Source organism: Salmo salar, chromosome 15 (genome assembly GCF_965601325.2).
Source record: "Salmo salar chromosome 15, fSalSal1, whole genome shotgun sequence".
NCBI classification, from domain to species: domain Eukaryota; kingdom Metazoa; phylum Chordata; class Actinopteri; order Salmoniformes; family Salmonidae; genus Salmo; species Salmo salar.
Window position 1 is genome coordinate 87,489,753 of NC_138305.1, and position 23,436 is coordinate 87,513,188.

Here is a 23,436-nt window from a genome sequence, read left to right on the forward strand (position 1 = left end):
CCCACACACATTGAATTGCACTTACAAATCTCAAACATTCAACTTTCAGAAGGCAAGCCATATGATCACAACCACCAGCCAACTACGTATGCGCACTGACAAACAAAACCCTCATTAGTTTTCCCCACTCGGCCTCTCGCTGATCCCTAGAACCCCATATGCATGATTCACATTAGTCCCAACATGACTGGGGAGGAGGGCCAGTTGACTGAGAAAGAAGTTGACTAAGCAGGAGACTAGCTCTCTCTACTGGCCAAATGGGACAAAACAAGAGCAATATTTTGGTGAGGAAGGCATCAATAAACAGCATGAGCTTTTGTGCCGTGTATACAAATGAATTCAATTTTCAAGACTTATACAGGCCCTCCTTGAGGGTAACAGATCTAGTATGTTTCTTCTTGAGAAAATAGGAAAATGCACATGATCTTTGCATTATTATGTACAGCGGTTTATTTGTGATTTTCCAAAACATTATATACTACATACAATGCACATAAATTATTGTACAATGGATCAACTTAAGAATAAAAGAAACGTAAAACATACAGAACGGGCGGTGATTGAACAAAGACGATGATAATACTATCAATTAGATCAATGACATGGCTATGTTGAAAGACATTTTGAAGCATCTAGTCTTGAGAATTACATGGTGTGCATGTATAAAAGTACTTATCTTCGGACTTTGAAATCAATTACAATGATTGATTACTAATGAGTAATAGTATGACTAGCAGAAGTCACAGTCAACCAATTCCACGTTCAACTAGTCCAAGAGTTTACCAGTTATGTTGCATTTCTGGACCAACTTTTCACAAGATCAATTTAGATGCTACTTCATAAACTCAATAGTAACATATTGTCCTTTGAGAACACATCAAGGAAAGCGGTTAGGATTATAAACAAACATACATAAGGAGAACTCGACCACTAGTGCTTGCTAACAACTATTTACTGGCATCCAATAGGAGTAAAGATTCAGAACAGTTCACGCCGCCTTCCATTCCAGTGACACTTTCGCTACATACAGAGTACCAACTGTATTTGGCAGAAGTATACATAGGCTCTAATAACAACTACGTTAGCATAGCATGGCACTTAACATAAATATGAGGAAGAATGGCCATTTGTTGTATTTCACACAAATATACTGAACCACATCCTCTCTGCAGAGCAATGCACTATGATGGTCTATAGTATTAAATAAAAACTGTTAGGTGTGACATGGTGTCTATATACATGTTGTGTTGGCCTTACGTATGTCCCTAAAGCATCACCTATGTTTTAAGGAATCTGCCTAAAGAGAGCCCCACAGCTTTAAAGATGTGAAGCATATTTGTGTCCGGTGGATCATCATTTGACATGTGTTTCCCAGAAGGGGTGAGCTGATGGTTATTCTCTAAACCACTAAAGATTGATTTGACAATAAAAGGAATGTAGTTGTGAAAAGCCACTTGAACAAGGTCCAAAAAAAAAAAAAAAAGAAAAAGTAATTTGTTTCATTAAACCCCTGATATTGTCCTAAAATAAGGCTCTGGGTTCTAGGCACACCAAGGTAACGGCGCTTAAATGTGCATTCCATGTTAAAAGACAAACTGTTAAATGACCCTGCGATGCCTACATCATTGCAGATTTGCTATAGTGATCATCAGTAAAAGAATTCAGACGTAAGTCAGAGCACAGAGACAGAAACATGAGTATATCATTGGCAAAAACTGCTGGTGAAAGTGTGGACACCGAGTGTGTGCACATATTGTAGTTCTGTGTTTGTTTGTGACATGTGTGTGAGCAAGCGCATATTAAGAGGTAGCAGATAACGATCACAGCAAAACGAAAAGATTCCAAAAGTGACCAATATGACTACAGACTAAAAAAGAGTCTTTCCTCCTCAGAGATATACACATTCCATCATCTCTTTTCTCATCGCTCTCTAGCAAAAGAAAAGCTTTGCCTCAAGAAGAAAATAAAGACAGTTTCACTCCCCCTTCCTATGATTACACACACATCTTCCTTGAGTCCTTCACAGAAACATTTAAAGAGCATGCTTTGTTGGTAAAGCACTGTGCCACCATAGGGCTGTGTCCTGTACGTCAGCGTTTTACAATAAAGACCTGGATTCCAGAGCAATGAGCTATGAGTAAGAGGGGCAGTAGAACACTTTGCTGAGAGCAGCCTGAGCAAGCAATGTCAAAGACATAAGACAACTAAAACATCAAGACAGGATCCCAACATAACCGTTTCATAAAACCTTTCAGAAATCTTGACACTACATCATACACCTACTAACTCTGTATGATTGCTAACTGAGGCCTCTAGCATGAGGAAGCAATGTCATAATATCCCAGCTACAAGCTGTCCAAACCAAGTTGTTAGCATAAATGCATTGAAGGCGACACTTAATAAAAAGAGGAGCCATTTCAACCCCCCCAACACTAAGAGACGTGGAGTGGCGACAGCCCCCTCTTGATCTGTAGGCTTATTTTGAGATGTGTTGAGGTAAATCATCCAGCATTTGAGAAGTAAAAGGAATAAATAAAATGAATTAGTGTTAAAATAGACGAAACAATCATGCCAAAAATACATGTGCGGATGGGAGAGGTAGTTTGTTTTGGTTAACACAGCGCCTGGCGGCACAACTCTGTATACAATCAACTCTAACTGGGATTCAGGATTAGGGTTGCAAAATTCCAGGAACTTTTCAATAAAAGTTTTTTGCAACTCTATTCAGAATTCAGCTGGCTTCACATGTCAATAGAGGAATATAACAGAGCCACCAAAAACCTGGCTGGGCCGCTGTGAGCAGTGCCTTATCAGGAATCTGTCTGCAACCTTTTACAGAGCTTAATATTACACTGAAACAAGACATTTATTACTTCTATGTATTCTTTTTGCCAAGTCAGGTTATTTCATGTTGGTAAACCTGACAAGGCACTGATCACAGAGACACTGCCTCAAATCAGCCATGGTGACTGCATGATATACATATTATTAGTCATTCCTCAGCATCACTTATTCCTCTCAATAAAAATACTGATCAGGACTGGACACAGTGGCAGCGGGAACCATTGAGTCAGACGCACTATGACTCATAGTTTTTTTTTGTGAAATGTTGCGGCCTGCCTCTTGTACACATGATTGTCTTGCTGTGATAAAGAAAAACAGACCGACACTTTGTGTGTGAAAATAATGGGATCCCTCTATACTGGGTCTGCAACGCATCTCTCTAGGCAGTTTCACTTCAAACAAAAAACTTGACGAAAAACAGAACACTGCAGAGGTTGCCGAAGAGAAAGTCATGGCGTGTGTGTGAATGTATGCATGTGTGTTTGTGTCACTGTGTTACGTTTGGTTCCCTTCTATGCTATTATGAACGTTTTCAGTTTCAATGAGGTATCTGTTAAATGTTGAACTGAGAGTTTTGTAAGGCTACCGAGGTGAAGTTGCTGACCTGCGTCGGGAGAGAGGGGTGCAGTTTTTGGGGTGTGTCTTTCTGAGCCAGCTTGGCAGCAGGCAGATGGCTCTTGGAGGAGTTCCTCCCATTAGAGCCCCTGACCCCATCTTCCCTACATTCCTTTACATTGGTTTATGCATACGTGATAGGAGGTTTAAAAAAAAGCCAGCTGTCTCCACATGACCTGGCTTACACACAGTGGGGTCTGGACAAGGGCTGCAGTGTGAGAAAACCACTTTGGGCCGGGAGGAGGACACATCAATATACGCTCTGCACACCGGTATTCTATGATTCTTATTCTAAAATTCATCTCTAAATTTGCTATACAGTCTCAGGGTTCACTCCCGAGTCCAACTCCCCAAGTGCTCCTCGCTAGATCAGTTCAGTCACTTCCTAGGTAAGGGATGTCACCTATCTGAGTGACAAATTCAAAGCCACTACACACGAATTCAGTCCCGTCAGCCCTTGGTGCACTACAACCATCGAGTTGGGCCTGAATGGCTGCGGTCGCGTTAAAGCTATGAAGAGTCCTGCGAGGCTGGCTGCTGTTCTACTGCAGAAAAAGAGGCGTTGGTTGGCTTGTTGAAGAGAGGCATGCCCGTCGCTACGATAACTGATTGATTGGCCTGTATCCTTGTCAGTTTGAGTTGAGGCAGTGTTAGTAGTAAAGCGCATGATTGTGTTTGTTGTCTTTTTCCTGGTTCCAACGGTATGGTAGCTTTACAGAGCAGCTTTACAGAGCAGCTTTATAGAGCAGCAGGTTGAGTCAGAACGTCTCCTTGGTATGTGAGAAGGTCTTGACGCAGCTGAATGAACGCTGATTTTAGGAAACAATCTTGATTAAAATCAAACCAGTCCAAAGTAAAACAATTATAGATATATAGTTGTCAAAGCTTATTGAGACCTCGAAGATAGGTACAACATAAGAAAATAGTCCATCTCATTTTTGCATATATCTCCAGAGCATTCTTCTCAACTGAATTATCTTAGTATTTGCCATCTTTTTCCTTATGTACAGAAATAACAAGTGGTATTTACAGGCAATGACCACAAGAGGGAGAGCCAGACCTGCAGAACACTACTGTGATATGCTGACCCTTCAACCTACTAAGCAAAACCAAACGGCTCTCAAACAAAACTGGTGGGAGTGAATTTGTGATTGTATTTTATTGTGATTAGAATTTGATCTAGCCTTAAAAACATCTTCAGATTTGATTAAAAAGTTTGAGTAATTACTACAGTAATTACTCAAACTGTTTTTCACTCCGATTGTAGGCTTGCATACAGTTGAAGTCAGAAGTTTACATACACTTAGGTTGGAGTCATTAAAACTAGTTTTTCAACCACTCCACAAATGTCTTGTTAAACTATAGTTCTGGCAAGTGTGTTAGGACATCTACTTTGGGCATGATAAGTATTTTTTTTAACAATTGTTTACAGGAAGATTAGTTGACTTATTATTTCACTTACTATTTCACTTATATATAATTAACTGTATCACAATTCCAGTGGGTCAGAAGTTTACATGCACTAAGTTGACTGTGCCTTTAAACAGCTTGGAACATTCCAGAAAATGTCATGGGTTTAGAAGCTTCTGATAGGCTTATTGACATCATTTGAGTCAATTGGAGGTGTACCTGTGGATGTATTTCAAGGCCTACCTTCAAACTCAGTGCCTCTTTGCTTGATATCATGGGAAAATCAAAAGAAATTAGCCAAGACCTCAGAAAAAAAATTGTAGACCTCCACAAGTCTGGTTCATCCTTGGGAGCAATTTCCAAACGCCTGAAGGTACCATGTTCATCTGTACAAACAATACTACGCAAGTATAAACACCATGGGACCACGCAGCCATCATACCGCTCAGGAAGGAGACGCCTTCTGTCTCCTAGAGATGAACGTACTTTGGTGCGAAAAGTGCAAATCAATCCCAGAACAACAGCAAAGGACCTTGTGAAGATGCTGGAGGAAACAGGTACAAAAGTATCTATATCCACAGTAAAATGAGTCCTATATCGACATAACCTGAAAGGCCGCTCAGCAAGGAAGAAGCCACTGCTCCAAAACGGACATAAAAAAAGCCAGACTACGGTTTGCAACGGCACATGGGGACAAAGATCGTACGTTTTGGAGAAAGGTGCTCTGGTCTGATGAAATGAAAATAGAACTGTTTGGCCATAATGACCATTGTTATGTTTGGAGGAAAAAGGGGGACGCTTGCAAGCCGAAGAACACCATCCCAACCGTGAGGCACGGGGGTGGCAGCATTATGTTGTGGGGGTGCTTTGCTGCAGGAGGGACTGGTGCACTTCACAAAATAGATAGCATCATGAAGATGGAAAATGTGGATATATTGAAGCAACATCTCAAGACATCAGTCAGGAAGTTAAAGCTTGGTCGCAAATGGGTCTTCCAAATGGACAATGACCCCAAGCATACTTCCAAAGTTGTGGCAAAATGGCTTAAGGACAAAAAGTCAAGGTATTGGAGTGGCCATCACAAAGCCCTGACCTCAATCCTATAGGAAATGTGTGGGCAGAACTGAAAAAGTGTGTGCGAGCAAGGAGGCCTACAAACCTGACTCAGTTACACCAGCTCTGTCAGGAGGAATAGGCCAAAATTCACCCAACTTATTGTGGGAAGCTTGTGGAAGGCTACCCGAAACATTTGACCTAAGTTAAACAATTTAAAAGCAAAGCTCCCAAATACTAATTGAGTGTATAACTTCTGACCCACTGGGAATGTGATGAAAGAAATAAAAGCTGAAAGAAATCATTCTCTTACATTTCACATTCTTAAAATAAAGTGGTGATCCTAACTGACCTAAAACCGGGACTTTTTACTGGAGTTAAATGTATTTGGCTAAGGTGTATGTAAACTTCCAACTTCAACTGTACATATGTATTTAGCAAAGGCTAACTTCTCCCTGAGGCATGGCCGTTAGCCACCTTACTAGGTTATTTTAGCTAGCCAATAATCCATAATGAAAATGAACTAAAAACATGTTGCTCTTTCCTCTTATGAAGGCAAGAGCTTTTTGAGTGGCAAATGTGTATATTTTGAAGGGGGCAACAGATCCAAATAGTTTCCAGATTTTCCACACATATCCCGTGTGGCCTACACTTTAACCGATCCATTAATTGCTACTTAAACACAGATGTTAGTCCCACTACTAAACACTCAGTCAGAGCCTGTACACAACACCCTCTTGTGGTCATTCAATATACAAACATCAAAAATAGAAGGCCCCTCACACTCTACTCGGGGTGTGTCTGTGCGTGTATGCTTGTATGCATGCATTATAGTTTTTTTACATTTGAAACACCATGTCAACACATACACACATTCATATGCACACAAATAGGGCCTACATATCCTATAATATACAATAGATTACTCATCCATTTGTTTTAATTGAAACAACCTTTTTTTAAATATAGATATTTGCTTATGTATGTATATATATTTATAAATACATTCTGTTTGAAATTCCCTTTTTCTTATCAATGGGAAATTCCAACCTTATCAAAGCCCCTCACTCCTCTCTTTACTCACAATCCCCTAATTAACCCCCCAAAACCTTCTTTGACAGTGTGACTATCAGGTCCATTCGGCTATCCCCCTCAGATACCCTTCCATCGCTGAATCCTCCATCCAGCATCTCAACGCCATCTAGGGGGTCCCTCATGGGGAGGGGTCAGAGGGGCTGCTATGACACCTCGCTCCCAAACACCTCCAGCACCAGCGGGGTGAGCTGCATGCTGTGCTCTGGCTGGAAGGACAGCGAGCGGTACTGCTTGGAGTGCTCCTCGTTGAGGCTGCGCAGGTCGGCCAGCTTCTGGATCATCCTGGCATAGAGCAGCCGTCCTCCTGGGTGGTTCACTCTGATGTAGGCCTGGAGCACCTCCGACAGACGGTCCTGGAGAACCTCGATCTTAGCGTGATCCTGCACCCCAGGTCGATCTACAGGGATGAGAGAAGGGAGGAGAGAGAGGCCTTTAAAAGGAGGGGTGGAGAGAGGGGAATGCACACAAAAACACCATGCAAACAGATGCTGCACATGTGCGCACAAACATGTACAAAAGCATGCAAAGCACACATGACAGCAAGTGGGTAGATACCTGGAGACAGCAGGCAGATGGCCATGAGCAGCACGTGTTCCTCCTCATGGAGCTTGAGTTTCTTCAGGCCCACCTGGAACTTCACCAGTGGCTCCAACAGGTCCAGAGTGTGACCCGCTACAGGGAGGGGCCGACAGTGGGTAAGTGTGTGCTCATGTGGTTTGACACGGTCCTCCATATTTGTTTGGACAGTGAAGCTAAAATGTTTACATTTGTCTCGATACTCCAGGTACACTAAGTACTTGGACAAATTCACTTAGTGTATTAAATTAGTCAAAAGACTAGTGTTTGGTGCCATATTCCAAGCACACAATGACTACATCAAGCTTGTGACTCTACATACTTGTTGAATGCATTTGCAGTTTGTGTTGGTTGTGCTTTGTATTATGCTTTGCCCAATAGGAACTGAATGGTGAATGAGTGTCATTTTGTAGTCACTTTTATTGAAAAATTAAATAAGATGTTTCTGAACATTTTTACATTAATGTGGATGCTGCCATGATTAGGGATAATCATGAATGAATCTTGAATAATGATGATTATACCCCAAAATAATGAAGATATTTTCCCCCCAAAATGCTAACCTCTCACCATTAACAATAACAGGGGAGGTTAGCATTTTTGGAGGGGGTATGGTCTTTGTGCCTCTAACATTCTCAGTCATCTGCGTTGCGTTGTACCTAAAAGCTCTTAGCCGTGGTATATTGGCCATATACCACACCCCCTCGGGCCTTATTGCTTAACTATTCCTAATTAAGGTAGCATCCACATTAAAGCTGCAATATGTCCGTTTTTGGGCGACCCGACCAAATTGAACTTAGAAAAGTGTGTTACAGATCTGTCTGTCATTCTCATTGAAAGCACATCTAAGAAGCGGTAGATCTGTTTTATGTGCGCTATTTCTATTTCCCGTTCTTAAGTTTCGTTTTTCCGTCTTTTACTTTCGGGTTTGTACACCAGCTTTAACCTGTTGGGGCTAGGGGGCAGTATTTTCATGGCCGGATAAAAAAACGTACCCGATTTAATCTGGTTACTACTCCTGCCCAGAAACTAGAATATGCATATAATTAGTAGATTTGGATAGAAAACACTCTAAAGTTTCTAAAACTGTTTGAATGGTGTCTGTGAGTATAACAGAACTCATATGGCAGGCCAAAACCTGAGAAGATTCCATGCAGGAAGTGCCCTGTCTGACAATTTGTTGTCCTTCTAGGGCATCTCTATCAAAAATACAGCATCTCTGCTGTAACGTAACATTTTCTAAGGCTTCCATTGGCTCTAAGAAGGCGCCAGAAAGTGGAATCAGAGCTCTGCAGTCTCTGGGCGAAAAACAGCAGGAGTGTTTGTGAGTGGTCAGGCAGGGAACACTGACACTGGAGCGCGCATGGACGAGAGGAATTTTTTTCTTTCTCTCTTTGAACGAATACAACGTCGCCCGGTTGGAATATGATCGCTATTTTAGGAGAAAAATGGCATAAAAATTGATTTTAAACAGCGTTTGACATGCTTCGAAGTACGGTAATGGAATATTTTGACATTTTTTGTCACGAAATGCGCCCGCGTGTCACCCTTCGGCTTGTGACCTGAACGCACGAACAAAACGGAGCTATTTCAATATAACTATGGATTATTTCGAACCAAAACAACATTTGTTGTTGAAGTAGAAGTCCTGGGAGTGCATTCTGACAAAGAACAGCAAAGGTAATCCAATTTTTCTTATAGTAAATCTGAGTTTGGTGAGGGCCAAACTTTGTGGGTGTCAAATTAGCTAGCCGTGATGGCCGGGCTATCTACTCAGAATATTGCAAAATATGCTTTCGCCGAAAAGCTATTTTAAAATCTGACACCGCGATGGCATAAAGCAGTTCTGTATCTATAATTCTTAAAATAATTATGTATTTTGTGAACGTTAATCGTGAGTAATTAAGTAAATTCACCGGAAGTTTGCGGTGGGTATGCTAGTTCTGAACATCACATGCTAATGTAAAAAGCTGGTTTTTGATATAAATATGAACTTGATTGAACAAAACATGCATGTATTGTATAACATAATGTCCTAGGAGTGTCATCTGATGAAGATCATCAAAGGTTAGTGCTGCATTTAGCTGTGGTTTTGGTGACATATATGCATGCTTTGAAAATGGCTGTGTGATTATTTTTGGCAGGGTACTCTCCTGACATAATCTAATGTTTTGCTTTCGCTGTAAAGCCTTTTTGAAATCGGACAGTGTGGTTAAATTAACGAGTCTTGTCTTTAAAATGGTGTAAAATAGTCATATGTTTGAGAAATTGAAGTTATAGCATTTATGAGGTATTTGTATTTCGCGCCACACGATTCCACTGGCTGTTGACTAGGTGGGACGCAAACGTCCCACCTTGCCCAGGGAGGTTAAACAGCAGAAAATACAATATTTTTTATGGAAAATATAATTCACAGCGGTTTACATGGTACAAACAAACATTTGGAAAAACTAGAATTTTAGCAACAAAGAAATTGGAGAGCAATTTCTGTATAGTGCATCTTTAATGTAGAAGCATTCATAAACATCTTCTATTCTTATTTGCAATAAAAGTGACTCCAAAATGTGAATTCCTTATTTGCCATTAATATGTATATTGGGCACAACCAAAACGAACAGCAAATGCATTCAACACGAGTCATACGCTTGATGTAATCATTGTGTGCTAGGAATATGGGACCAAATACTAAACTCTTGACTCATTTAATACACTATAAGTGAATTTGTTAACATACTTATGAATTTGTTTTATGTTAAAGCCGTATCCTAAAATGTAAAAAAAATTAAATCCTCCTCGTCAATCTACACACAATACCCCATAATGAAAAAGTGAAGAGGTTTGTGGAAATGTTTGCAAATGTATTTAAAATAAAAAACAGAAATACCTTTATTTACATAAGTATTCAGACCCTTTGGTATGAGACTCCAAATTGAGCTCCGGTGGATCCTGTTTCCATGATCATCCTTGACATTTACATTTAAGTCATTTAGCAGACGCTCTTATCCAGAGCGACTTACAAATTGGTGCATTCACCTTATGATATCCAGTGGAACAACCACTTTACAATAGTGCATCTAAATCTGACATGTCTCTACAACTTGATTGGAGTCCACCTGTGCTAAATTCAATTGATTGTTCATGATTTGGAAAGACACACACCTGTTGATATAAGATCCCGCAGTTGACAGTGCACGTCAGAGCAAAAACCAAGCCATGAGGTTGAAGGAATTGTCCGTAGAGCTCCGAGACAGGATTGTGTAGAAGCACAGATCTGGGTAAGGGTACCAAAACATTTCTGCAGCATTGAAGGTCCAAGAACACAGTGGCCTCCATCATTCTTAAAATGGAAGAAGTTTGGAACCAAGACTCTTCATAGAGATGGCTGCCCAGCCATACTGAGCAATCGGGGGAGAAGGGCCTTGGTCAGGGAGGTGACCAAGAACCCGATGGTTACTCTGACAGAGCTCCAGAGTTCCTCTGTGGACATGGGAGAACCTTCCAGAAGGACAACCATCTCTGCAGTACTCCACCAAAACCAGGCCTTTATGGTTGAGCGGCCAGACAGAAGCCACTCCCCAGTAAAAGGCACATGACAGCCTGCTTGGAGTTTGCCAAAAGGAACCTAAAGGACTCTGACCATGAGAAACAAGATTCTCTGGTCTGATGAAACCAAGATTAAACTCTTTGGCCTGAATGCCAAGCGTCACATCTGGAGGAAACCTGGCACCAGCCCTACAGTGAAGCATGGTGGTGGCAGCAGCATCATGCTGTGGGGATGTTTTTCAGCGGCAGGGACTGGGAGACTAGTTGGGATCGAGGTAAAGATGAATGGAGTAAAGTAGAGAAAGATCCTTGATGAATGCCTGCTCCAGAGCGCTCAGAAACAGACTAGGGCAAAGGTTTACCTTCCAAGAGGACAATGACCCAAAGCACACAGCCAAGACAACGCAGGAGTGGCTTCGGGACAAGTCTCTGAATGTCCAAGAGTGGCCCAGCCAGAGCCCGGACTTGAACCCGATCGAACATCTCTGGAGAGAACTGAAAATAGCTGTGCAGCGACGCTCCCCATCCAACCTGACAGAGCTTGAGAGGATTGGCAGAGAAGCATGGGAGAAACTCCCCAAATACAGGTGTGCCATGCTTGTAGCGTCATACCCAGGAAGACTGGAGGCTGTAATTGCTGCCAAAGGTGCTTCAACAAAGTACTGAGTAAAGGGTCTGAATACTTATGTAAATGTTATATTTCATATATATATATTTTTTTTTATTATTATACATTTGCAAACATTTCTAAAAAACAGTTTTTGCTTTGTCATTATGGGGGTAGTGTGTGTTGATTGATGAGGAAACTATTTAATCAATTTTAGAATAAGTATAACGTAACAAAATGTGGAAAAAGTCACGGAGTCTGAATACTTTTTAAATGCACTGTACATAGTGCTTCCATTTCTAAACGGTAAAACAGATATGAAAATACCCTAAAATAACTGTGCAGAATGTCACCTTTTGCTTTATATGAAACATTTGATCTCAAAACCAAAAAGCTGGAGTATAGAGCCAAATTTAAACATGCGGAGGGGAGTTTAATACATGTATTGTGTGTGTACATGTATTTCACCCTTGGTGACGTCGTTGACGCAGTACTTGAAGTCAGGACCACCACCACAGCTCCAGGACATGTCCTCTAGGTTGAAGGACTGGTTGGAACGCAGCATGATGATCTCGATGGCACTGGATTTCAGCAGGGCGATCTGGTCCTCAGCAGTCAGCCCTCTGGAAACACACAATACATGTATTGAGCCAAACATGCAGATTGACAGGGTGCCCTTACCCCTCATCGCATCACACACAGAGGGCCTTATCTGCTTTTATTTTACCTGATGAGAAACTGTGGCAATAGCAACCTATTTCTCCCAATGTGAAATTCATTCCAGATTTGATGGCAGAGACGTAAAGACAGTGTTTCGTTGGTACCAAAATATGGGGGAATCGGCATAACAACAATCAAAGGCTGGAATATTACAGCACATTGGGCGATGTCATTCTTCTATTTCCAAACTAAATAAAGTAGTTCTTATCCTTGAAACTGGAATAGCCTCATTGTCTGACAAACAAATATTTAATTGCCATCTTATGCTCGTTTCAATTTTTTTGTACACACGAATGAATGAATGAATGAATGAGCACGGTTTTCTAGAATTTTCTAAGGGAGGGGGAGACCGGAAAGGACAGGTAGTACAATGCATTTTATGGTTACCGGGACAACAGCGTTCCATAGTGCACTGCAGCGTGTGCTTCACTTAAATGTTGCTATTGGAGGCATGAGCACTTTACCTCATCCAACCTTCCATATTCACACACTTGTACGAAGGTTAACACCAAACTAACGAGAAACTCTATCCGCTCTGCCTCGGTGCCTATTCCCTTCTTATGATGAGTCATCATGAGCCACACTAACAAAGGCTGTCAGGCTAACATACAGCCAGCCATCCTCCGACACAATGGGAATCCTGAATACATGCAACACTGACTGACATGGATGGAAATGGAGATCTGTTTACACCTGTGATCGAACCCTTCGTCAAAATTACAGGATTCAGCCATTTACTTGAATGCTTTCTGAGACCGAAGTTTAAATAACATTTCTTACCCATTTCGTTTCATTTGATTCAAAAACAAGCATATAGCCTCCTCTCAATAAAGGCAGTTGTTTTTGTCCTGCCCAATGCAAATCAAACTGTCACCTGTGTCGAATACAACATGTGTAGACCTTACCGTGAAATGCTTACTTACAAAGCCTTAACCAACAGTGCAGTTCAAGAAAGAGTTAAGAAAATATTTACCAAATAAGAGTTAAAAAATTATAAAAAGTAACAAAAATAACGGGGCTATATACAGGGGGTGCCGATACGAATTGGTGTGGGTCTAGGGTATCCGGGAGGATGCTGTTGATGTGAGCCATGACCAGCCTTTCAAAGCACTTCATGACTATTTATGCGAGTGCTACGGGGCGGTAATCATTTAGGCAGGTTACCTTAGTGTTCATGGGCACAGGGACTATGGTGGTCTGTTTGAAACATGTAGGTATTACAGACTCAGTCAGGGAGAGGTTGAAAATGTCAGTGAAGACACTTGCCAGTTTGTCCGCTCATGCTTGGAGTACACGTCCTGGTAATCCGTCTGGCCCCGAGGCTTTGTGAATGTTGACGGTGAAGGTCTTGCTCAGCTCGGCTACCGAGAGCGTTATCACACAGTCGTTCAGAACAACTGGTGCTCTCATGCATGGTTCAGTGTTGCTTGCCTCAAAGCGAGCATAAAAGGCATTTAGCTTGTCTGGTAGACTTGCATCACTGGGCAGCTCGTGGCTGGGTTTCCCTTTGTAGTCCGTAACAGTTTTCAAGCCCTGCCACATCCAACGAGCGTCAGAGCCGATGTAATAGGATTCAATCTTAATCCTGTATTGACGCTTTGCTTGTTTGATGGTTCCTCGGCGGGCCTAGCAGGATTTCTTTTAAGCATCCGGATTAGTGTCCCACTCCTTGAACGTGGCAGCTCTAGCCTTTAGCTCGATGCGGATGTTGCCTGTAATCCATGGCTTCTGGTTGGGATATGTACATACAGTCACTGTGGGGACAACGTTGTCGATGCACTTATTGATGAAGCCGATGACTGAGGTGGTATACTCCTCAATGCCCTTTGATGAATCCCGGAACATATTCCAGTCTGTGCTAGCAAAACAGTCCTGTAGCGTAGCATCCGCATCATCTGACCACTTCCGTATTGAGCGAGTCACTGGTACTTCCTGCTTTAGTTTTTGCTTGTAGGCAGGAATCAGGAGGATATAAATATGGTCAGATTTGCCAAATGGAGGGCAGGAGAGAGCTTTGTATGCATCTCTATGTGTGGAGTAAATGTGGTCTAGAGTTTTTCCCCCTCTGGTTGCACATGCTGGTAGAAATTAGGTAAAACGGATTTAAGTTTCCCTGCTAAAGTCCCCGGCCACTAGGAGCGCCGCTTCTGGATGAGCATTTTCTTGTTTGCTTATGGCCTTATACAGCTGGTTGAGTGCGGTGTTAGTGCCAGCATCGGTTTGTGGAGGTAAAAAGATGGCTACAAATAATATAGATGAGAATGCTCTTGATAGATAGTGTGGTCTACAGCTTATCATAAGGTACTCTACCTCAGGCGAGCAATACCTCGAGACTCCTTTCATATTAGACATCGCGCACCAGCTGTTATTGACAAAAAGACACACCCCTGCCCCTCGTCTTACCAGACCTAGCTTCTCTGTCCTGCCCATGCATGGAAAATCCCGCCAGCTCTATATTATCCATGTCGTCGTTCAGTCAAGACTCAGTGAAACATAAGATATTACAGTTTTTAATGTCCCGTTGGTAGTATAATCTTGATCATAGGTCATCCATTACATTTTCCAATGATTGCACGTTGGCCAATAGAACAGAAGACAGTGGGAGTTTACTCACTCGCCTATGAATTCTCAGAAGGCAGCCCGAAATCCCCCCCCTTTTCTCCTTTTCTTCACGCAAATGAAGGGATTTTGGCCCGTTCCTGAGAAAGCAGTATATCCGTTGCGTCGGACTCAAGTAGTCAAGACTATCAATAAGGATTTGGCTTGTGACACCTCTTTGAAATAAGTCTTAATCACCAAAACTTTATTAAACTAATCAAGTTTTGAATGTGCGTAAAAAACCCATGGGAAAGTATTCAGACACCTTGACTTTTTTTTAACATTACAGCCTTGTGGACTGTCGTTTCTCTTTACTTATTTGAGCTATTCTTGCCATAATATGGACTAGCTCTTTTACCAAATAGGGATGTCTTCTGTATACCCCCCTACCTTGTCACAACACAACTGATTGGCTCAAATGCATTAAGGAAAGAAATTCCACAAATTCACTTTTAACAAGGCACACCTGTTAATTGAAATGCATTCCAGGTGACTAACTTATGAAGATGGTTGAGAGAATGCCAAGAGTGTGCAAAGCTATCAAGGCAAAGTGTGGCTACTTTAAAGAATCTCAAATATAAAATATATTTTGATATAATAATTTAACAGATTCATACATGAAAAAAAACAGAGCACAAAATGTAATCAAAATGTTGTTTTAAAGTGTCCTATAGCTTTCTTATATAAGTACGATCAGGAATGTATTTTTTTTAAACATTGAACCATATTTAACAAAGTACTAACATTTAAAAAAAAACTGTTACCAGGCTACCTTCAGACGAGTCTTGTGAGGCTTGTGGGCATCCTAGAGCAAAACAACCAACGTACGTGTTGGTGGAAGTCTCACCTTTCCATAGAGGGGTCATATTAGTGTGTAGCCCAAACTGTTCAGACGCTACAGACAGAAGTTGGCAGAGTCCCGTGACGCTTGTGGGGGTTGTAGAGCAAAATGGAGAACACCATTGTGTTCGTAACACGTAGGCCAAACCGTTCGGATGTTTTCATGAAAAGACCGATTTTCGGGACAAACACCACTGTAGCTTGGCCACCTTCCACCGCAGATGCGAAAGGCCGCCATTTGCGGATGCGGTGGATTGAGACGTAGCTCATGTAAAAAGACATAACTCTAGTTTAGACAGACTTTGTTGGGGATATTTATTATAATGCTAATTAGATTTCCACTTTAGATGGTATAGAAATATACCAAGTCACTACAAAAATAACTCAGTTGCTGGAGACGAGGGAAACTGCTCAGGGATTTCAGCATGAGGCCAATGGTGACTTTAAAACAGTTACAAAGTTTAATGGCTGGGATTGGAGAAAACTGAGGATGGTTCAACAACATTGTAGTTACCAAATAATACTAACCTAATTAACAGAGTGAAAAGGGAGCCTGTTCAAAATACATATATTCCAAAACATGCATCCTGTTTGCAACAAGGCACTAACGTAATGCTGCAAAAAATGTGGCAAAGCAATTCACTTTTTGTCCTGATTACAAAGTGTTATGTTTGGGGCAAATCCAATACAACACATTACATATTTCCAAGCATAGTGGTGGCTGCATCATGTTATGGGCATGCTTGTAATCATTAAGGACTGGGGAGTCTTTTTTTAAGAAAAAAAAAACAAATGGAACGGACCTAAGCACAGGCAAAATCCTAGAGGAAAACCTGGTTCAGTCTGCCTTCCAACAGACACTGGGAGATGAATTCACCTTTCAGCAGGACAATAACCTAAAACACAAAGCCAAATCTACACTGAAGTTTCTTACCAATGAGACAGTGAATGTTCTTTAGTAGCCAAGTTACAGTTTTGACATAAATCTATAGCAAGACCTGAAAATGTTTGTCTCACAATGATCCACAACCAACTTGACAAGCTTGAATAAATTGGAAAATAGTAAATGGGAAAATGTTGAACAATCCAGGGGTGGAAAGCTCTTAGAAATTTACCCAGAAAGACTCACAGATGTAATCTCTGAAAAAGGTGCTTCTGGAAAGTAGATATCAATACATTTGCAAAGATTTCTAAAACCACGTTTTCACTTTGTCATTATGGGGTATTGTGTTTAGATGGGTGAAAAAAAAGTTTAATCCATTTTGAATTCAGGCTGTAACAACAAAATATATAACAAGTGAAGTATGAATACTTTCTGAATACACTGTGCATCTGGGGAGCAGATGGATAGGGAACCTTAACTGAACTGGTGTTGCACCCACTCTGTTCCAGTGTATTCCAGGAATACCACTGAGCCATAGGTCTTTATTAAATGCCTTACATACATAATAACACACTGTACCAAAGCATGTAGCTATGCAATTACCGAAGTCATCCACCCACAAATAACTATTACAAGCTTAATGGACAGTAGAAGCCTGACTAAGATCCAATTTCAGATTGAAAGGTTATGTAATGGCCTAATTAAAGATATATGGTGGATCAATCATGTGTCCTACACAATCCTTTTAATGTACCATATTAAGGCTCCTGGGCGAAGTTTCCACTACGTACAGATATAGGATCAGCGTCCCCTTCCCCAATCCTAACCTTTAACATTAGTGGGGGGAAACACAAAACTGACCCAAGACCAGAATCTAAGGGTAACTCCACCCTACACCTTTAGTAGGCACACAATATGCTAGAGTCCCACCTGAAGCCAGGAATCATCTTAGCGAAGCCGATGACCTTCTGGATGCTGTAGCTGACCAGGTCAGCCAGGTGGGGCAGCATAGAGAGTTTGGAGCCATCGTCCTCACTGGAGTCTGGGCTGCCAGCACTGTCCTGGTACATCATCAACAGACTGCTGAAGTTCATCAGCTTGGTGTCCACAGACTCTACATACACAGAGAGAGAGCGAGAGACACAGAGCGAGAGACACAGAGCGAGAGACACAGAGCGAGAGACACAGAGCGAGAGACACAGAGCGAGAGACAGAGGGAAAGAAAGACAGAGACAGTAAGAAAGAGCGAGACAGTAAGAAAGAGCGAGACAGAGACAGTAAGAAAGAGCGAGACAGAAAGAAAGAGCGAGACAGAAAGAAAGAGCGAGACAGAAAGAAAGAGCGAGACAGAAAGAAAGAGCGAGACAGAAAGAAAGAGCGAGACAGAAAGAAAGAGCGAGACAGAAAGAAAGAGCGAGACAGTAAGAAAGAGCGAGACAGTAAGAAAGAGCGAGACAGAGACAGTAAGAAAGAGCGAGACAGAGACAGTAAGAAAGAGCGAGACAGAGACAGTAAGAAAGAGCGAGACAGAGACAGTAAGAAAGAGCGAGACAGAAAGAAAGAGCGAGACAGTAAGAAAGAGCGAGACAGTAAGAAAGAGCGAGACAGAGACAGTAAGAAAGAGCGAGACAGAGACAGTAAGAAAGAGCGAGACAGAGACAGTAAGAAAGAGCGAGACAGAGACAGTAAGAAAGAGCGAGACAGAGACAGTAAGAAAGAGCGAGACAGAGACAGTAAGAAAGAGCGAGACAGAGACAGTAAGAAAGAGCGAGACAGAGACAGTAAGAAAGAGCGAGACAGAGCGAAAAAGAGAGAGGGAGAAAGACAGAGTGAGAAAGAGGGAGGGAGAAAGAGCGAAAGAGAGAGAGAACGAGAGAGAGAGTACGAGAGAAAGACAGAGCGAGTGAGCGAGCGATCAGAAATATAATAGTTCATGGGGAATATGAACAAATGGTTGCTAAAAGAAGCAACAGGTTTACAATGAAAGGTACAAAAGGCTGCAGCCCATTATGCCATTATGTAGTGTAGGAGTAAGGCAGGGATTTTCAAAAAGACACCCAGGCAGGCATTTTATAAAAGCAAATGTATGGTACACAGCAGCTGTGTAACAAACCTCGGCGTGGTGTGTGATTGTGAATTTTTCCACAGCCACGTTATGGCCTTTGGTTTTACCCTATCACTGTAAGGAGACCTTTGAGACGTTTAACGCCAACACATCTTGCTAATGGAAAATGTGATTGTGGTGCATGTATACTGTGTGTACAAGTGCTATATGCGCGTGTGCATGCGTGAGCATGTGTCCCTCACCTGGTGAGTGGTTGAAGGAGTCTGAGGAGGCATCTGACAGAGAGTGAAGGGAGGCTGCACGACTGGCACTGCGTGTTACTGGGCCCTCTCGCACTGGGGGCTGCAAACACACAACACATACAATTGTCATAATGCAACATATTTTGATTTGTCTTGGAAAGTGCAGATAGAAGTGATTGATAAAACAGACCCATGATCACTTGAAAAGAGAATGGTAAAACATTACATTAACATCATGCAATATCTGTGATTAATATATAAAAACAATATTGCAAAAAAAGTGAGAACGTGAGCGGCTCGGCTAGTTTGACCAGTACTGACCCTGAAGCGTGAGAAGTCAGAGTAGGAGTCATCATAGGTCTTGTGGTGGGCCTCCACCAATGAGGCGATGACCTGGCTCTGCTCGTCGTTCAGCCTAGGTCTCAAGGCCTCCCGCGCCGCCTCTTCCTCCTTCCTCTTCTGGATCAGGTCCTTCTTCCTCTGCACCTCCTCATCTGTCAGGATGACTGGGGCAGAGAGAGAGGCGAGGGGGAGACGGGTGAGAAGAGGAGCGGTGGGGGACAGAGAGAGAAGGAAGAACACAGCTAGCTTGATTGAATCACAGCTAGCTTTGAAGAATCACAAATATATTTCGATTTAACACCTTTTGGTTACAACATGATTCCATATGTCTTATTTCATAGTTTTGATGTCTAAACTATTATTCAACAATGCAGAAAATAGTAAAAATGAAGAAAAACACTTGAATGAGTAGGTGTGTCTAAACTTTTGATATAAAAATTAAATGGGACACACGACACCTGTCTGATCCACGCCTGTCTCAGTGGACTAACCCATTGTGGAGGCCGCGGGGATGGCACACCAACATTTACCGTTCCTATAATTTTCTAATCTACACTGTTTGGTTACGGTAATTTCTGTTAATGCATTCAATATATTATTAGTCTTTTACCGTTGTCATTGTCGGAGTGAACACGTTGTGGAGGACCGCACAACCTAGGCTACACTTGTGAGGAGCAAGTTGGTTTATTTCATTCCATTTTGGAGTTGTCCATATATTCACTGACTTTTGTTTGTGGTGCTCCTGTCAATGTTGAGTAAGGACGCGCAGCTGATTATGCATAGAAGTAGGCCCAGGCTACCTGGCTTGCGCACAAATGTGTGCCCATTTGGGGATCTGATATCTGAAATATCTTTCCAGCTCTCTTGGTAACCACTGGGCGTTATAGGGGGGAAAGTATTGCTCTTATCTGGTGGAAACGTTATAAAATAGGCCTACCTGATTACTTCTTATCCCTGGCGCAAATAGCCTACAGCTATGTCAGGAGCTCACTGGGCAGGAAACTCTGAGGGCCCCGAATATTTTATACAATGTTGCAAGTTTGCTAGTGCCAGCTTCAGGCCAGACCCAAGTTCCACGTTTCAGGCCATGTGTAGCCAATGTTTTTACCAGGATATTTTCTACCTTCAGGCTGCAAGGTTTTTATTGTTGGCTTTATGTAGGCTATTTTAACATAGTTGGCAATGACAATATAAGTTATTTTTATTAAAACACATAGGGTGTGTCTATATAGGGAAAAATTCACGTTTAAAAATGTAGATCAAATCGATTGGTCGAAAGAACAAACTACTCTAGGTTGACCAGGATATAGACAGTATATATATTTAGTCAGGGACAGCTTTACTACACACTAGTAAATAAATAGAAACTAAACTAAAAGCAAATTTTAGTTTCAATGATGAAACAAATAATCATCCAAAATGTACCAGACAGACTAACTGCTACAAGTTAGCCTTGTAAATAACTAGCAATTAAAAGCTAAAAGCCTTTCCTGAATGTGAATAGGGCTGAGAATTGTCAGGGACCTCACGATATCACAATACTTAGGTGCCGATATATGTATTGCGATTCTCACGATTCTGTGTGTATTGCGATTCAATACTGTTATTTTATTGCGTTTGTTGCTCTTGAATTACTTGTTACTTTAATTTCTTATCCGTATTTTAAGCTGCATTGTTTAGGGACTCGTAAGTAAGCATTTCACTGTAAGGTTGTATTCAGCGCATGTGACTAATAAAATTTGATTGCCTCCTCAAACACCATATGTGTGCTGCACATGGACAAGATACAACATGAGAAAACGAGTTTCTCAGTCATGGAAATAAAAGTGCTGAAAACAAATTCTCTATGAAGGAAAAATATGGGAGTTTTGTTGCAGGTACAGCCAACTAGCGCAAAAATTATATTGTGATTGTCAAAACGATACAATATATCGTCAAAAATAATACCCCAATATGCAACTGTATTGATCCCCCCCATCACAAAATGTGAATCATCTTCATGGCAGGGCAATCTTGTCATGTCTGATGTTTTCTACAAACTCCTGCACACTTCATTAGCAAAAAATGGCTTTTACCACCCTGTATTACGCAACAGTAAAACAAATGTTGCCTATTTCACACACGGACAGATCGAATTCCTGCTAAACCAAGTTTGCCTGCCATTAACAGCAGCTGTGGTAAAATACATTTTATGTTTATGTCTATCACTTGCCAATAGTCTTCACTGAACAGCAGATTGAAGGAAATGTACATGATGTAGGTGATAAAACCAAAAGACTTTAGGAGCTGACTAACCACAACCAGGCAGCTGGTTTGTGTTATATGCTAGCTTGTAGCTACCTATTGGACTATTCCACTGCGGCTAAACATTTTATTTAATCTATTGCAATATTTAGGGATTATCAACAACGGAGACAACATACTGCTCAGAACTAGAGTTGGACCAGCTTTACTCTATGAGAGAATCTTATTTTACTACTGCTGCCTGGCTGACATCAGGCCAGAATGGGACACCGAGTAGCCCATCTAGCATGGCATAGTCAGAAGGACCGCCGCCACAGCCAGGCAAGCATGTGGTAATTTCCCAGAGTACACCAGCAATCGTCTGCTGTGCTGTCTGGATAGTATTTCACAGTGCCTTTTTGTTTGGATGGCACAGCGGTGAAGTGTGAGACAGCGGAGGCCAGAAAATCGAGCTGTTTACCACAAAATTGTCCACAATTATTCATTAGCCTCATGCCTGGATCGACATGGCAGAGGACTGAGCTGCAGGGTGAGAGAGAGAGGATTAAGAAAGAACGAAAGAAGGAGAGAGAAGGCGAAAGGAGGAGAGGAGCACAAAAGAGAGGAGAGAAAGAGAAAAAAAGAAAGGAGAGGAAGGAGAGAAAGGAGAAGGCAAGAGAGAAAGATGAGAGAGAAGAGAGCAGAGAAAGATGAGAGAAAAGAGCAGAGAGAAAGGAGAGGCAAGAAGGCGAGAGAAAGGGGAGAAGTAGAGCGAGAAAAAGGAAGGAGCGAGAGAGAGGAAGGAGCAGGAGAAAGAACGAGCGAATGAGGAGAGAGAAAGAAGTATAAATAGGAGAAATAAAAGGAGAGGAAAGGAGAGCAAAGGAGTAAGAGAGCAGGACATAAGAGTGAAAGGGAAGGAGAGAGCAGAGAGAAAGAGGAGAGAAGGCGAGAGAGACCTGGTCAGAGCAGAGTAAGGGAAGCAGCAGCGACGTGAATTTGTAAGCTACTTTATTAACAGAGCTGATAAAGTGCGAGGGAGAGACGCTCTAGCAGGTGTAGGAGGGGCCTTGTGGTGTGAGTAATGTGAGCGAGTGATACAGGAGCAAGGATGAGGGAGAGAGACAGCAACAGACCATACCAAGCATACTCGCACTAGTGTACCAACTTCTAGTTTGTCACAGCTAGATTTTTTATCATTCAATATGATTATGAGGTAACTGTTTTGACTGCAGCAAACCAAGCGAAGCTAGCTAGCTAGGCTAACTAAGGCTTCATGCGCTTTCTCCCTGTCCTACAGATCCAAATAACAACACCTCCATTCAGATTATTAAGTAGCAGCATACCTGTTGGCTCTTGGTTGTTGTAGCATATCTTTCATTTTAATTCCATTTTCCATTGATTAGATAATCTTGTAACTTGCTTTGCCACACAGGGAGGCTCTTTGACTGTAGTTTCGCTTTGACGTGTGAGTGGCCGACAACAAGCCACTGCATAGGATATTCTTGTTGAGCAGTGGCGACATAAAGTTAACGTTTTATCCACAACTCTGTCCATCGCCATTGTAATCTGTGAAGCCAAAATGTTCCCAAACAGAAGATTTAAACGATTTTCTTGGGGCGCGGACATCAACTCTAGGGTGTTAATACTCTGGGTCAGGATATTGTTAATATCTCCACAACTACTACAATCCCTCTATTTCTCAGAGAAAGTAAGGAAGGAGGCACCTCCATGCAGAATGAGCAGAGAGGCGCTATTCCTGGCAACCCTGCAGCTTAAG

General features: G+C 41.9%; 1 protein-coding gene across 4 annotated transcripts in view; it reads right to left on the reverse strand.

The window, feature by feature from the left end:
• Positions 1-426: 426 nt before the first annotated feature.
• The window catches only part of vdr0 (vitamin D receptor), an 86,004-nt gene continuing 62,994 nt past the window's right edge, over positions 427-23,436 (reverse strand). For 3 of the 4 annotated variants that reach the window (XM_014146371.3, XM_014146374.3, XM_014146372.3), the window contains 6 exons: positions 19,413-19,597; positions 19,092-19,191; positions 17,715-17,898; positions 12,212-12,366; positions 7,573-7,689; positions 427-7,414 (listed from right to left, as the gene is read on the reverse strand). In XM_014146371.3, coding sequence (XP_014001846.1) covers positions 7,161-7,414; positions 7,573-7,689; positions 12,212-12,366; positions 17,715-17,898; positions 19,092-19,191; positions 19,413-19,597 — 995 coding nt within the window. In that variant the 3' untranslated portion in view covers positions 427-7,160. 4 annotated transcript variants of the gene reach the window in all.